We start from the raw sequence: 15330 nt of genomic DNA on the forward strand, positions 1-15330 counted from the left end.
GGTAAGGACCCTGATCACTGACCTGATAGTGCCATTCACTGAGGCTTCAACAGCATGTGAATGAAAGAATGTAACTGATCCTTAACAGACGTCTCTATCTTTTTGATATTCCATCCACCGCTGACCACTCTCAAATGGACACGTCTTGGCATAAATTCATCTGCTTGGGTATTATTGGTGTCTAAAAAGCCCTCAGCAGGGCAGTGGAGCATGCCCTTGCGCATCACACAGTATGTCCCAATTAATCCCAGAATAGCCGGAAAGTAGCTGAGTCTAATGCTTGAGATGACTCACCCCGCCCACTCTTTCGAAATGATCGCTGTCTCGTTGGAAGTCGATGAGCTGGCCGTTGAATGCCCATGAGAAAGACACATCCAGAGCTGGATCGCAGGCAATCTGGCAGGGTAGCACGATGCTCTCGCCAACAATAATCTCCATGTTAGTCGGCCTCATGGTGATTCTGGTGGGCTCTGGCCAGACAACAGATGACAGCGTCGCATGTTAATATCTCTGCTGCGCGAACCTCTAGCACCACCGTGACCTCCTGCAACTGCCATCTCGCTTCAATTCACTGCTAAATAAAGTCGTCGTCATTAAATTACCAGTGGATGTGCGCTTTTTCCTGATTTTAATAAGCACTTAAATTCCAAGCCTGTCTAATACCAACTGTTAATGACATCTCAGGTTTACACTTCATGTCCTGGGATCAATTTGGACGAAACAGGATTACAGAGATGGAGGCGCATTCCCACTGGTAGCCGCGTTGGATTGGAGGCCTCAGAGTATGGCGAGGAAAGGTCACAGTAATTAAATTCCATGACATTAAATGGTTCAGCTGTCAGTGCACGAGGAGAATGGAAGCTAATGAGAAAAATAAGTCAGGTGGCAACGCACAACAGATTAAACTGGAGGACTATACGTGCTGATGTCACCGCATTCATAATAATAATGACCTTTAACTAAATCAAGGATAATGTTTTGTTGCCTGCTTAACTGCTATTTTGCATAATGTACACCAGTCATATTAATTTGACAATAACCTTGATTGTTAATGTTACACATGCAATATAACTTGAATGTAAATTAACATAAATGACAGTATTCTAGAGTCACTGACTGAGAGGAAATGGTTGACCTTTATTTGGCTGAACTGAGGCGAAATTGACAATTTGCTAAACATCTCCTCAATAAGCAATTGTCCAATCATAATTTTGCAGCTGTAACTAGGCACAGCCAGTTAAAACGTTGGATAGAAAGAGTAATGCTTGGCATCCAGAGAGTTGGAGGGTGGCTGCCCATTCATCATCAAGAACGCAGCCTACCATCTACCTACAACGCTACCTACAACAGGCAGCAGGATGGCCAATTATGACCGACCCTAACCCTATTCTGCCCTCTCATTGGCAGTCCCTGATATGCTCACCCTAATCCTGACTCATGCCTAAACCTGACCGACCCAACCAACAAAGTCAACGAGCATTAGCTAATCAGAGACAGAATAGGTTGGGTCATAACTGGTGCATAGATCCTTTGTTAAGATTCCAATACCCAATTAAATTCTTACATATGTAAAAAAATAGCTAATATTAACCTTACTGAACACTCAGTAATTGTCTGGTAAGGGTAAGGGTTAAATACTTCCCATTCAGAGTTTGTCCGGCGCTACAGGTTTCTCACTTGTAATGCTTAAAGCCTTCCTCCTTGACTGAGCTTCAATAAATGCCCCAGTTTAAGACATCCAAGTCTCTTGCACTTCACAGTACCCCAGGCCTTGCTAGAGTTAGCATAACATTGGCTGACCACATAAACAACTCTATAGGTGCAGTTACAGGGTACTAAGATTTAATTAAAAAGCTCTGATCAGGGCAGACACACTAACTGGATTCTGCTACCCTAACTGTAACAGAGCTCTGCCTGGCTTTGAACTGGAATTGGAAAGATGACACTGACAAAACCAATTAGCTTATTATCATTCTCAAGTTTTTTTTTCACATTAAAATGAAACAAGTTGTATACTAATATTTCTAAACTTTGCTGTTTGCAAGTCATAAATAATTTATTTTCATATTGAACCTCTGAACTGCATTATGTGTGTTTGATATAACATGTATTCTTATGGTACTGTAACCTTCCTTAATACTGGGGCTGAATAACTTGCATTACAAACACAATGCGGCTCCTTTATTACCATGTCATCTACATGATAACTTGCCGAGGATGCCGACCTTTAACACCAACCTGTGAGCTTAAGTCACAGTCGCTCTACATAACTTGAACGCTGAATCAGCACGCAGTCATGCATGTAAACATCAAATGCATATTTCGCTCTGAAGGGGAAAGTTGAGAAAAGTTTGTTAAACATTGCTTTCTCCTGCTCAGTGTTGGATGCGAAGATCGATACCAGACTAGACTGTTTCCCTGCTTCTGGTCTTTGTGCTAACCTAAGTTAGCCGTGCTGCTGGCAGCAGCTTCATATTGTGTGCACAGACACGAGAGTGCTATTGATTTTTTCATCAAACTCTCGGCGAGAAGGCACATAAACATATTTTGAGTCAGCTGGGAACTTTGGGAAGTCAGACAGAGGGGAAGCTCACAGATGTGATATTAGTTAGCAGGCGTTACAGCTGCTAAAGTCTGCTAACGAGCTTTGTCAAGGTCGACAGTCAGCAGTTTGAAATTAGAGTCTGCTCTTGTCTGCTTATGTTGCAAATCAGGAACTCATTTTTAATATTACCATGATTTTTTTTTTTTAGGGAAAGTTACTATGGTTTACTGCATACTTGGAATGGGAGCTGAACGGTTGGGATATTGACAAAGGAGTGAAGTCTCAATGCTGATGGTGGAGAAAAGGGACTCACCGGTGATAAGCAGCCTCCCGGTTGTACTCGCTGTCCCGAACTGATTCTTAGCGACGCACGTGTAGCTGGCTGCATCCCGCTTGGTTACATTGGCGATCTTTAGCGTCCCGTTGGGAAGCAAGGTGATCCTGAGGGAAGCAGAACAGCTTTTTTAACTCATTGACTCAGATGGAGGCCGTCTTAGTTAGACTGAAGTGCTCTGCGTTTCTCATCTGCCTGCACTCTTCATATCACCTCTAGTTGCTTTTCGTACTCAACACCTTGACATGGGACGATTCATACAACTCAGCCTTCCTGTTGTGGGTCTACTCTCCTTCAGTTGTGTTCTTGTCAAAATAGAAAAAGCCTCTGAAGCATTTTGACCCTCGCGGTACCCCGAGGCTCCTCTACAAAGCCCAGAAAAATGAATTCTTTCAGGTGGGTGAGCAGCAGGCAGGTTGACCCGCCATCCTGGCTCAGTGGTGGGCTAAACTCCGGGACACATTACTAAATGAGGAAAAATCTTTACAAACAGCAACACTGAATAGCTCAATGAATAAATAAAATGTGCTTTACAGGCGTTATGTTGCTGAGGTCAGTGAGGAAACACTAACACTCTTGGAGTTCACTGACTTGCTGAATAGTTAATAATATATCACTATAAGCTGAAGACATAATATACAGCGCTATATAAGCAAGAGGAAGCATATTGCTCCACAAAGTATATATTATTTGAACAGAAAGGGAGTCAGAGAGTCAGGACATTGAACTGACACAGTCAAGGGTACTTTTCAGTGCTACAAACCTTTTTATCTGCAAGAGGAAAAATGTTTTTTTTTTCACATGCTTTGCAGTCTTGCTTTGAAAAATAAACCAACTGAAATATAATGATACGTAGCTCTAGCCTTTAAGAGTGATTTTGTTTTACTTGACAAGGTTTTGGACAAAAATATCTGCCTCTGAGTTCCCCAATTGTTAATCCCCAGAGCAACAAAGGTGATTAATAAACTGTTTGCGGTGTCAATAAACAGTATTCCAGAATTAATACCGATAATGTGTCTTTCTGCAACCCTTGTTACTTTGCGGGTGTTTATGTTCAATTTTCTGATTTATGTTGAGATAACGTGTGAGCTTATGATCTTTTTAGGGTTTAAGTACAAAAACCACTTGTTAAGGGTTAGGAAAATCATGTGTTTTGGCTTAAAATGTCTCTTTTGGTTGCCACAAATACAGCAGGAGATGTCCTGACTTCTTGTCAAAAATGTCAGATGTTTGACATCACAAATGTGGCTGGCGATGTCCTTACTTGTCATCAAAGATATCTGTTTTGTTCAAACACAGTCTTGAACTGCGATCACTGGCTTGGCAGCCTTCTTGCCTGTTACTCCACTGCACTCCTATCCATCTCCAGACAGGTGATTTGCATGTAACGTATATGCGATCTGACTTTTTCTGCAGCGATGCCAATAAACTGTGTGGGCCTATGACACATACAATGTCAATGTATCAGTGGTTTGCAGAAATCTTTTATATTTTATATCCTGGTGACTTGGCTGGAAAAAAACATCAGAAAAACAAAAATGGGTGAATCACAAACCTCGTTTTTAGCGATTGTTATTGGAGAAGTAGCTCTGATTATTAATTATCCAGAGTAACAGCGGGGTGGAGACATCTCAGAGACGGATTACTCAAAACCTGAGTAAATTAACCCATCATTAAAACTATCCACATGGCTAGACATCATCAGGGGTTATTGTGAAAATGTGTTTTTTTAATCACTTGGGTGAAACTAACTTGGACTGATACTGTATTTAGTGAGAAAATGTATTCACAGTTCATTTCCTACGCATTGCTCCAATTTACAGCATGACTGCATGTATGAGAAAACACTTCCCATCCCGTGTCTGCATACATCTAACGTGGGCACCTTGAAAGACTAAGTGGGCTTCACATACAGCGTGCGAAATGTCAGTCAGCTTGGGAATTTTACCAATTTCCTGCAGCTATAGATGTAGCTCCCCATCTGGAGCCAGCTAAGGAGCCTCTGCGCTGTTTTGACAAGATGCGTGATGCTCTTATTGTTCTCTTTCAGATCTCCCATTGAATACACAGCATGGGAGTGATTCAAACAGCACAAAGTTAGGCATTTCGTCGGTGTTGGAGTCGTTCTTATTCACTCTGTCCTGCCTGTGTGTGTGTGTGTGTGGAGTGCTTACAATGCTTGGTTTTTGTCACCGTTTAAGCCTTTCTTCTCCCTCCAAATGGGATGATGAAAAGTCAGCCGACGGATTGCCTCAAACGTGCCACTCCTACCTCCTGATTTGCCTTTTCTGATTCCTCCACCTTTTCGTTGGCTGAGTGCTGTGTGAAATCTTGGCATGGCCAAAATACAGCTTCACGTGTATTCAATCAGAAATCAGACAGAGAGGGCTGACAAACCAAATTAAGCACCACTTAATGCCACTTAAAGCGGCGCTTGAAGTCGGCTCACTGTCTGCATCATCTGCGGCAAGGTCGAATCCAACCCACGGTGCAGCTGAACACTTTTACCTTGAATTTAAGGTGCAATGGCACCTTTGCTTTCCTCGATCTGAGAGCAGACAGACTTTATCTTCGGCAGAGGCTCCATTTGCTAATCTTTTATCGTCTTAAATATTTCATGCATGCCGTGTTGATAGGACCAGCGAGCATCTTCATCCCTCACACCAAGCTATTTGCACATGAGGGCGCACACAGCACATTAGCCATGTGCAGGCTTCCTGGTGGGTGCCCTGCTCCCATTCTCCTGATTAGCCTTTCCCTCTATGCACCTGCACAAATGCCAAATACGCTATTCAAACAAGTCTGCTTGCGGTGCATGTGAATAAAAGCTGTGAGGAATATGCGCTCGGACTTTTATCCTACCTTTCAGTTCTCTGCAGGATCTCGTTCCCTTTCTTCCACAGGCTAATTGCTGGGGGCGAGGCCTGAGGCTTGCATTCGAGAGTGACCTCGCTGCCTGAGCGAGCTTTTAGCACGGCTCTTAATGGACTTTTGGCGAAGCTGGGAGGTGAAGCTGTGTGTTGGGAGGGACAGAGAGAAAAGGCGCGAGATTAAAAATAAAGACAACCCGAAGCCCCTCGCAGATCAGCCGCGCCGCGCCGATATCGACTCTCCTTCAGCTTCAGCAGCGGTAGCGGCTCAAAATCTCAGCGTGGACTCAGCAGAAATGCCGATGGGGCTCAAGGCTACAGATCCACCTGCCGCCCCGCTGTTGCACACAGAAAACCTCCCCCTCACTCGGGCCCCCGACCTGCTATGATCACAGTTGTCAGCCATCATTTGGAGCCCCAGGTGTCATCGTATGAATCAAGACAGGATCGAATTTCTCACTGAACCGGGTCAGGTGGAAGTCATCAAAGCTTTGCAAATAAAATCAATACCCCATCTACATGAGAAAGCAACGCACGATGCTGCAAAGAAATGCGTTTGTAGTATCCAAATCAATACGGCGAAAACCATTGAAAGTAAAATGAGACACTCCATCAGATTCATATTTCTGCTGGAGGAGCCCATAGTGACATCAAATGAGTGCGCAGACTGATCGCTGAGGAGAGCTTTAGCAGGCAGGCTGCTGGGTTTTTTTTTTTTTTTTTAATCTTAGGAGATGATCAAACGCACAGACAGATAAGCAGGATAAAAGCGGAGGGGGGAATGCAATTCTTACCTAACACCATTAGTTGGGCACTGGAATAAATAATGCCATGTTTGTTTTCTGCCACACACTGATACATCCCGGAGTCCGACAGGTTTAATGCAGCTATGGAGAGAGCCCCGTTTTCGATTTGTACGCGGCCCTGCGGAGGAAAGAGAAAGAGTTCTGCATATCCATTGCAAGGCCAGTGTGGTCTATTATGTCTAAAAAGCACAGCAGCAATTATTGGTGCACCGTGAAGGGAGGAGGACAGCGGGAGGGAAGAAAGAGAGGGAGGGAGGGGGGGAAGAGAGAGGGAGAAATCGGCGAAAGAGCCTTGTGGCGGCTCTACGTTTGTTCGGCGTGTAATAAGGGAACAGATGAGGAGGCAGTGGTGGAAACTGCTAACCTGCATCTTCGACACACAGAGAAGAGGCAATGTTGACAATAGCACCAGCGGCACATTAAAAAGCCATTAATCTTGCGGGGTTGCTCAGTTGTAAAAACTATAATGACAGCAACGGATGATGACTTGGAGTGGATTTTTAACCCAACGATCTAGTCAGGGATCCTCCTCGCTGCAGGGGATGTGGTGTCTTACGTTAATTAGAGGCGCATATGGCAGTCAGATAGAACATATTAGTGAGGAACAAAGACACTGTGCCACAGGAACACCACATACAGGATGGATCTATAGCATGTTTCTGCATTTCTGCACTGTTTCGCTTTGATTACTGGGGTAAAGGGGCACTCCACTGATTTTACACATTTATATGTTAAGCAGTCATGAGGGGAAACAGTCACACAATGTCTCGGGGAGCGTCCGATTAAAACTTTGAGGGCTTGTAACTTGGGCTCAGGTTTTCAGTTATGGCAAAAAAATAACCTGTATCAAAAGGTATGGAGTTTGAACCAAGTGTATTTTGAGAATTACATGAGATTTTTTTTTTTGTTTGTTTTTACCCCCAAACAACATCAGCTGGAAGTGTGTGTTTCTGTTCAGCTCAGCCTCTGACTTAGCTAAGAACTCACCAGGAAATCTGGTTCTTCCTTGTAGTTCCCTTCACTCTCCCTCCTTTTTCCTTTTTGTCTTTGTAGATTTATGCCGCAGATTTTTTGTTTCCTTTAGTTTTCATCATTTCAGCTTCTTTGCATATATTCATTTTAATCTGCACTGCCTCAGTGTCTTTCCACTGGCTTTATATTATAATCATGGCTCTGTTTGCACACACCCCATTACACAGCCCATCCTCATCAGAAACCAAAAAGCAGCTTATCAAAACCCATATTCACATTACTTTGAGTCTGGGGGGGCGTAGCAATTTTTACGGCATCAAAAGTAAAAGGTGAATTATATCCATGTATGTTCGTAACTGAAGAGGAATAAGTAACAGTTATTTTAATCAAAACCACAATGTTTCCCTAAACCTAACCAAGTATTCTTCTTGCCTAAGCTTGACTAAACAGAACAGTAATATATTGTAGGTCTGACAACATTGTAATCAGATCTCAGGCTGGAGTCAACTCAATCTGGGACCATGACAGTATATAAAAAGTCTAACTCTCAAGTCTTCTGTCGTACAAAGTAATTTAAAAATCAACGCATACTCAGATCAAATCATACTGCAGGAAGAATCAGCGTAATGATGAATTGATTATCCAGACAATGTATACATGTGTTGTTAGGAGGTGTAAGTCAGGATACCTCTGCCTCCCTTCACATCTGTCTGCAACATCATGAAAAGTACTGAATCGCTGGAGTACCCCTTGACTTTCGTGAACAGCAGTTCTACCTTGCAAGTGGAAAAATGGAAGCGAAGTAGATTACAGCCATCGGGAAAAAAAAAAAACTGTACTGACAGAGAACATGCCTTCCTCCAGAACACAGGGTAAATTCACAGTTAATCCAGTCTCTGCACATTCTTGATTCAGTGTAACTCGTCGGCAGATCTTATTTGCTGCTTTTTAAACATTTTAAACATCAACAAAGCTGTGAAAACGATATTACAGGCTTCTGCGCAAATTGTGTAAAGAGAGGCAAGTTGATCTTTTGAGCTTAGCTTCTCGGTAAGCCTCAGCACAGCTTCCATGCTCCTTAACACAGATTTTCCAAGTGTGGGGAACTCTTTCGGAGGGTTTGAACGCTGTTCTTCTGAAACATACTCCCTCATTTTTAAAAAAAAATTTTTCACATACATTACGTACATTCCTCCGCACATTCATTCTGTGTTTTCCTTTTATCACCCATCTGATCGGATCAGCATACCTCAGGCGTCACCGTGTCCCCATTCTTCAGCCAGCTGTAGGACGGCTTTGGCTTCCCGTTGGCCTTACACTCCCAGAAGAGGTTCTCCTCGATGGACAGAACTGTGTCCGTCATTGTCTGGAGCCAGTGAGGTTTGGCTAGGAATAAACGAGAGGATTACCTTTTGAAACATGTGTTTTAATTAAAGACGCAGCGGATTAGCGAAGGGTGGCATCCGGACTCATAAAGCCGTCAAAGCAGCCTCGCATTAAATCATCGACGTTTTAGCTGAATGAGTGGATTATCAGCAAAATGAGGAGAACAGGTGAGTTAACAGACGAACATTGGTTGTGAAATTAATCTCTCCACAGCCTGTTCCGTCATCTCATGGTTAACATCATGCCCCATATGTTATAGACAAATAGGTTTTTCTGGCAAACAAATGAGATTACAGCTGCAGGTGACATGCCTGTCTTCTGTACACGTGGTTATCAGCTACACACATTCACCCCGCCCTTCACTGTCAATCCATTCCGCACGGCTCACTAACCGTGGAATGAAATGCGACCCCGCGCGGCATTCTTGCCCCGCCGATTCTCCGCCATGCACTCGTACGTCCCCGCGTCTTCCTGCTGGAAATTGGGGATTTCAAGGACGGCGTTTGAATTCTTCATTTTGACTTTGCTGGGGAAGGGGATGCCGCTCGTTCTCCTCCAGCTTATTTCTGGGACAGGGCTGTGAAAGAGACGAACAGAAAAAGTTCCCATGGTGGCAACTGTCAGTCGCCGTGATCAAAGTCTGATTAAGCACTGAAAGAACTGCGGTTGAAGCCGGAGCCGTGTGAGTTATTGTTCCCCCACAAATCAAACTGTGATTGCTCAGATTTCCGAAGCTTTTAAAAGAACTTTGATTTCTGCTCCCTTGTCTTTTTATGCTGCGGCCCCTTGCTCCCTCACGGACTGATAAATCTGAGACTTGAGTAATGTTCTGCTTGTGCATTCTTAAATCATCTTGAGAAGAGCTATACATGGATGAGCCTACAGCTTACTACACACAAACACACACAGACACACACACGGACAGAACGGGGCTGACTTACTTTCCCAGAGCGAAGCATTCCAGCTTCACCGCCGATTCCTTCGCAGCTGGAACCGAATCGGGGAAATGAACTTCTATTTTGGGTTCATATTCGCCCATTACTCCTGCAAGAGGGAGACAAGAGATGACAAGCTTTTCACACCGGTGATTAACAGCGCACATTAAACACAAGCCGGATCAAAAGCGAGCGTAGTAACATGGTGGGACGGCTGACAGGGAAGTCTTTATGCGTGGGAGCAGAAGTGACCACTGAAGGAGAGGAGCGCACATATCAGAGGTGGCTTATAAAAGATTCAGAGAACACATCAGGGGAAAGGCTTGCTTAGTGAAGATCTATCACCTGTGGCAAAGTGACTACATTTATGACTGTATTTATATTCACATCACTAGAACAGGTCAGGGACTTGTACGCAGAGATAATAGTGTGCCCTTTACTATTATCAATTACAAACTCCGCAGCCTGGCAGCAGAGCTGATTTAGGGTCCAGCGCATGTTTTCAGAGTAAAGGTCAATAAAGACTTCGAAAAGCTGTGGTAAGTGTTTGCATCTTGGCCACAGCGAGGAAAAACATACAGAAGGTGGAATTGCATCTCCTTCAACAAGCAATCAACAGCCTCTGTGTTTAGCCAGTAATGACCTGTAACATTCTGAGGGACAGAGACGTGAACTGAATGATGGGTAATTCAACCTGAAGCAGCTCATGAATGCGTGCCACACCCTGAAGTCAACAATTACAGCTATTCAAATGGCTGTAATTAATTCAGTCTATTTTGGAGTACTTTTTTTTTTTTTTTTTTTTTTTTTTTTTTTAGTTTTTCGATGTATTCCTTCATACATACAAACATTCATTCATATTTCAGTACGCATTGAACCATGTAATCTACTTAGTTACTTTAAAAATCATCATGGAGCACTGAGTGCAATTTGAATAAATACCCAAAACTTCATCTGCATTTTTGTAGCCAATATGGTAATGCGCTCACAAACGGGCTGATGACAACCCTGATACAAAAAAAAGTGGTAAACTTCAGGTTCAGAGAGCTGACCATGACCTCTGAGCAGAACAGAGCCGGAGCTAGGAGTCATTTGGAAGAACAAATAACCCCTTTGACTGAATGCTTGCTACTGACAGTGTCACAAAATGCTTACTGTGTGAGAAAAGTTGCTTTTCTCAGTCTCATTCGCAACTCGTCAAATAATAATGCTCCAGGTTTTCCCAATTCATGAAGGTGTCATCCCAAAGCGCCAGTTTTGATGGGTTGGGGCTGAGACTCCAAAATACACTTTTTGCACTAATGGGACTGTTAAACATCAACAGTTTAAAGGTAACCAATGAGTAGTGTTTGAGAATATAACTTGGCACTTTGACTTAAGTATTGTTTTAATACCTGTCGTTTCAGTTGTAGCTGAGTAATAATTGTAACTGTAGTCATACATTCAGTACTCTTTTCACCAATGCTTCATAATAAGGCTCTCATTTTTAAATGAATAATTTACCATGTATTTATTGATGCTTTATCAATCAATTAAAGGCCATTAATCGCAACAACATCTTGAATGCCAAGCTAGGAAAATAGGAGACAACAGATTTTAATAGCCATCATTAGCAAATAGTCAATCTATATTCAATAAAACTTTAGTTAATAGTTACGTGACCGGTAACAAGCAGTTGAATGCTTTGTAAATCATTTTCTGAGGAACAGTGTATTGTTTGTCGCAACTGATAACAGTATTTGGGTGGCCGCTTATTAAATGAGTTATTATTATTATTATTATTATTATTATTATTATTATTATTATTATTATTATTATTATCATCAAGATTTATCAAGTATTTTGTCATTTCTTAATGCTGAAATAACTATTAACTAATGTTTAAATTACCATAAACTGACCATTTATAAATGATTGGCATTATAAAGGGTTGGCCATATGGCTGGTATTTAACCCATGTTTTGATCATGCTGTTGTAATTGTTGTCAGTCAGTTGTTAAATTGTAACATCTGTCACCTTTAAACCACCAAACCTGGAGCCGTGATCTGGAAACACGTGAGCGTAGAGGTTGCAGAAAATGGTGCCAACGACACATCACAGTGCTGTGCACAGTGTGTGATTAAGAGGACACACTTTGCAGCACTGCAGCGATCATCAGGTGATTCGCAGATCAAAAGGCCGCCAGGTTGGCTGAAAAGATGGTTATTTATCTTTTTCTTCTCCCTCTTATTTTTTTCAAAAGAATTTAAATGAGCAGACATGTGAAGCAGGTCCCGCCATCCTGTTAAAATGAATTCAATGACATGTTGTTCAAACAACTGTAACAGGCTACGATATGTACGGCAACACATGGGTGAGAAATTCAGCGTTTCTGTACGGAAATCTCTATTTGATAAGCAGCATTTTTTTTTTTTTATAACTACATCATTAACAGTGTTTTAACAAGCTGTCACAGCAGTGGCGGTGGCTGTTGTCAGGTGAGTCTTCTCTCTGCGTGCTATAGTGTCTATATGTTTACACTACGCCAAAGATGATGTGGTGCGAAAAAAAGGACTGGCACACAGGAAGCATCCGTGCACTGTCGGTAAAAGACAAACTGGCACGCTACTTTCCTACACGGACAATCTTGGTGATTGCCTCGTGTCAGTCTCAGTTACAGTTTTTTTTTTTTTTATACAGTTTTCATCGCATCATCGTTTCCAGCCTAACACCTTAAAAGCTCTGAACTGAGATCAGCTCGTCCTGTCACTCTGCGAAGCTAACGCTAACGTTAGCTCAAGCGGCTTAAGTGTAGCGCTGTCACCAGTATGATGAGGTGTCAGCCGGTGGATATCACAACAGTGCCAGGTGTAACAGCGTCTCATTGTCACTATATTCTTGCTAAGTATATAGCTGTTGTTAATGAATCAATGACTTTTAAAATGTCACAGTCGCATCTAAATATTATTAAATAATGTCAGGTGGGTCTGAAAAAAAAATGTATCGCACAATTTCAAGGAAATCTAGCTTAGTTTTAATAAGCTTATGTATTTATATAACAAGCGATGGAAGATATAAAAGGTGAAACTCTGCCTAGACTACAATTTTAATCATATGATGAATTTAAATTTAGTCAAAAAATGCCTTTTGACTGATTTTTAGTGGACAGCGGGGTACAAACCAAAGGCTCCCTGTAGTTTCATGCATTTACCGTCATTTCTGAGGACCAGCGGTGTTGGAGAGCTGAGCACCTTCTCCCTCGTCACAGTGTTGTTGACCACGCAGGTGTAGTTGCCAACGTCTGATGGCTCCACCTTCGCGATGTACAGGCTCCCCGTCTCTTGAGAGATGAACCGCCGGCTGTCTTGCTGAATGAAGTTCGGGTACTCGTTGAAGATCCATGCAAATGTCAGCTCTGGAAAAAAGGGAAAATGGTTCGACTTAAAGCAGGTCCACCAACACTCTCTCAGAGCTCGACTGATTCCCCACATGCAGTATTAGATGCATCAACCTCCGAGGGTTGGGGGCGGCTGAACCGAAAGGAACATACCCTACTGTGGCCTAAAAATGTTTGCGGTCTCCTTGGGAGGAGATACCATGGCAAATGTAGCAGCTATCGGTGCAGAAGAAATGGGAGACCTAAGTAAAGGGAGCGAAACAAAATGGATTACAGTGCGTCAGTGCTGCTCCCCTGACACGCGGCCTCCATTCCCCGGGTCCCCGAGTGACTTGCTGGGTTTCGTGGGAGGCCCGAACGAATGGACGGACGGATGGATTGACGTACTGAAGAATAAATATGCTGTGATGCCCCTTCACAAGCAGCAGGTCTGCCATGAACAATGACCGCGTCGCGTGGAGAAGGGCACGCTGCACAGCTTTGCAGGGGCGGGGAGATGCCCTGTGTGATCCGCGTCTCCTCGGAGGTGAGGGGCGCCGAGTCAAAAGGTGTACGCGATGACTGTCAATCATATCCTCCCCCCGAGGGAGCGAGCACGCCTCCTGGCTCTGCGAGGGGATCCGGCGTCTGGGCCGAGCGCAGCCATGCGGACGCGAAACCTCTTTCTGATTATGCGAGCATGAGCCACACAGTCGGAAGTCGGCCTAACCTCCATCTGAACTATGCGACTGTAATAGGCCGTGATGGAAAATTTGCCGAACAATTGCAAGTCAGACGAGGAGCGCTAATACAACACAAGGGCTTTTACACAACAAAGAAAGTGACTTGTGCACTTATGCACCCAGCGAGTAAACAAAACTCCTTTGTCGGAGCACAAAAGTGATAAAATCGCAATCGCTTGTGACAATATTGTATTTAATTTATCACATCCGAGTGATGTGATAATGGATGCGGCAGTGGAGGGGAAAAAAAAAAAAAATGCTTTCACGGAATTCAAAGTCGATGGAGTGTCATGACAACCGGAGGGGAAGCCTTGTAGGTGTTGGATAAGTGGAGTGGTAACTTCGGCGGAGTTCAAGGTTTTCAAAATTCAAGAGAGAGGAGGGGAGGATGGGGGGAGTAGAAGAGAGGAGAGGAGAGGAGAGGAAGAAGAGAGGGGGAAAGAGGGGATAGTGGAGGAGAGGCAAAGGAAAAAAATGGAACAGCAGGCTTACTTTCATTCACTTCTGAAAAATGTGAGAAAACACAATAGAGCTACGGTTTCAGCAGCCAACCGCATATAATCCTATGTCAGAGGGAAGCTGTCAAACTGTATTTCACACAAAGTACTCTGACCCATTATCCCATAGACCAGCTGTACAATGCACTGCGCTGCAAACTGTTCTCTTGTGAAGGAAATTGGTTGTCCCGATGTGCAAGCTACTGTGTCAAGAGGCAGGCAAGCTAGGCAGCAGCCATTGTCCATGTTCTCAGTTTTCTGCAGGGACTCAGCGCGGCGGGGCCAAACGGTCTGCGCCTGGATCTCCATACCGTGGCATTCTCATCGGAAGAATACACATTCAGCTCTTTCTGTTGAAGAATTAAAGCGTCGTCATTGAGTTTCTTTATGAAAGGGCCGCAATTAAGGATTCACCTCATCCATTAATCTGCAGAATGTTTCCACCAGTTTTGATTCAGTCTGTAAAATGTCAGAAAATCTCGCATTCAAGAAGCTGGAACCAGCAAATGTTTGACATTTCTTCGTGAAAAATTGCTTAACCGATCAGCCCAGATTTCCTCAGTCCTGGTCCCTGCGCGTTTTAGACGTCGCCCTGCTCCAACAGCCCCGACTCAAATGATCAGCCTGTCATCAGGCTGCTGAGGCCTGACAACGTCCTGTCTGTTTGAATCAGGTGTGGTGGTGCTGGGAAACATCTGAAACATGGAGGGCAGGGAGCACTGAGGAACACTGAAATAACTGATGATCAATGATATGAATTTCTGATACATTTTTTTTCTGATCGATTAATTGATTAATCATTTGACAGAAAAATAAGAGTACAGGCAGCAGCTGGTTGGCGTAGCATAACTACGTGAAACTGTTAGTCTGGCTATGTTTGAAGAAG

The 15330-nt window shown here is 43.4% G+C and overlaps 1 protein-coding gene across 2 annotated transcripts in view; it reads right to left on the minus strand.

Moving 5' to 3' along the window:
* cntn3b (contactin 3b) overlaps positions 1-15330 on the minus strand; it is a 60855-nt gene that overhangs the window by 16434 nt on the left and 29091 nt on the right. For both annotated transcript variants that reach the window (XM_037102406.1, XM_037102407.1), the window contains exons 6-13: positions 13040-13243; positions 9855-9957; positions 9306-9490; positions 8777-8913; positions 6544-6673; positions 5742-5892; positions 2859-2986; positions 295-470 (exon numbers count right to left, since the gene is read on the minus strand). In XM_037102406.1, the coding sequence (XP_036958301.1) occupies positions 295-470; positions 2859-2986; positions 5742-5892; positions 6544-6673; positions 8777-8913; positions 9306-9490; positions 9855-9957; positions 13040-13243 (1214 nt within the window). The remainder of the gene's footprint in view (positions 1-294; positions 471-2858; positions 2987-5741; positions 5893-6543; positions 6674-8776; positions 8914-9305; positions 9491-9854; positions 9958-13039; positions 13244-15330) is intronic.

Source organism: Acanthopagrus latus, chromosome 6 (assembly GCF_904848185.1).
Source record: "Acanthopagrus latus isolate v.2019 chromosome 6, fAcaLat1.1, whole genome shotgun sequence".
Lineage (NCBI taxonomy): Eukaryota > Metazoa > Chordata > Actinopteri > Spariformes > Sparidae > Acanthopagrus > Acanthopagrus latus.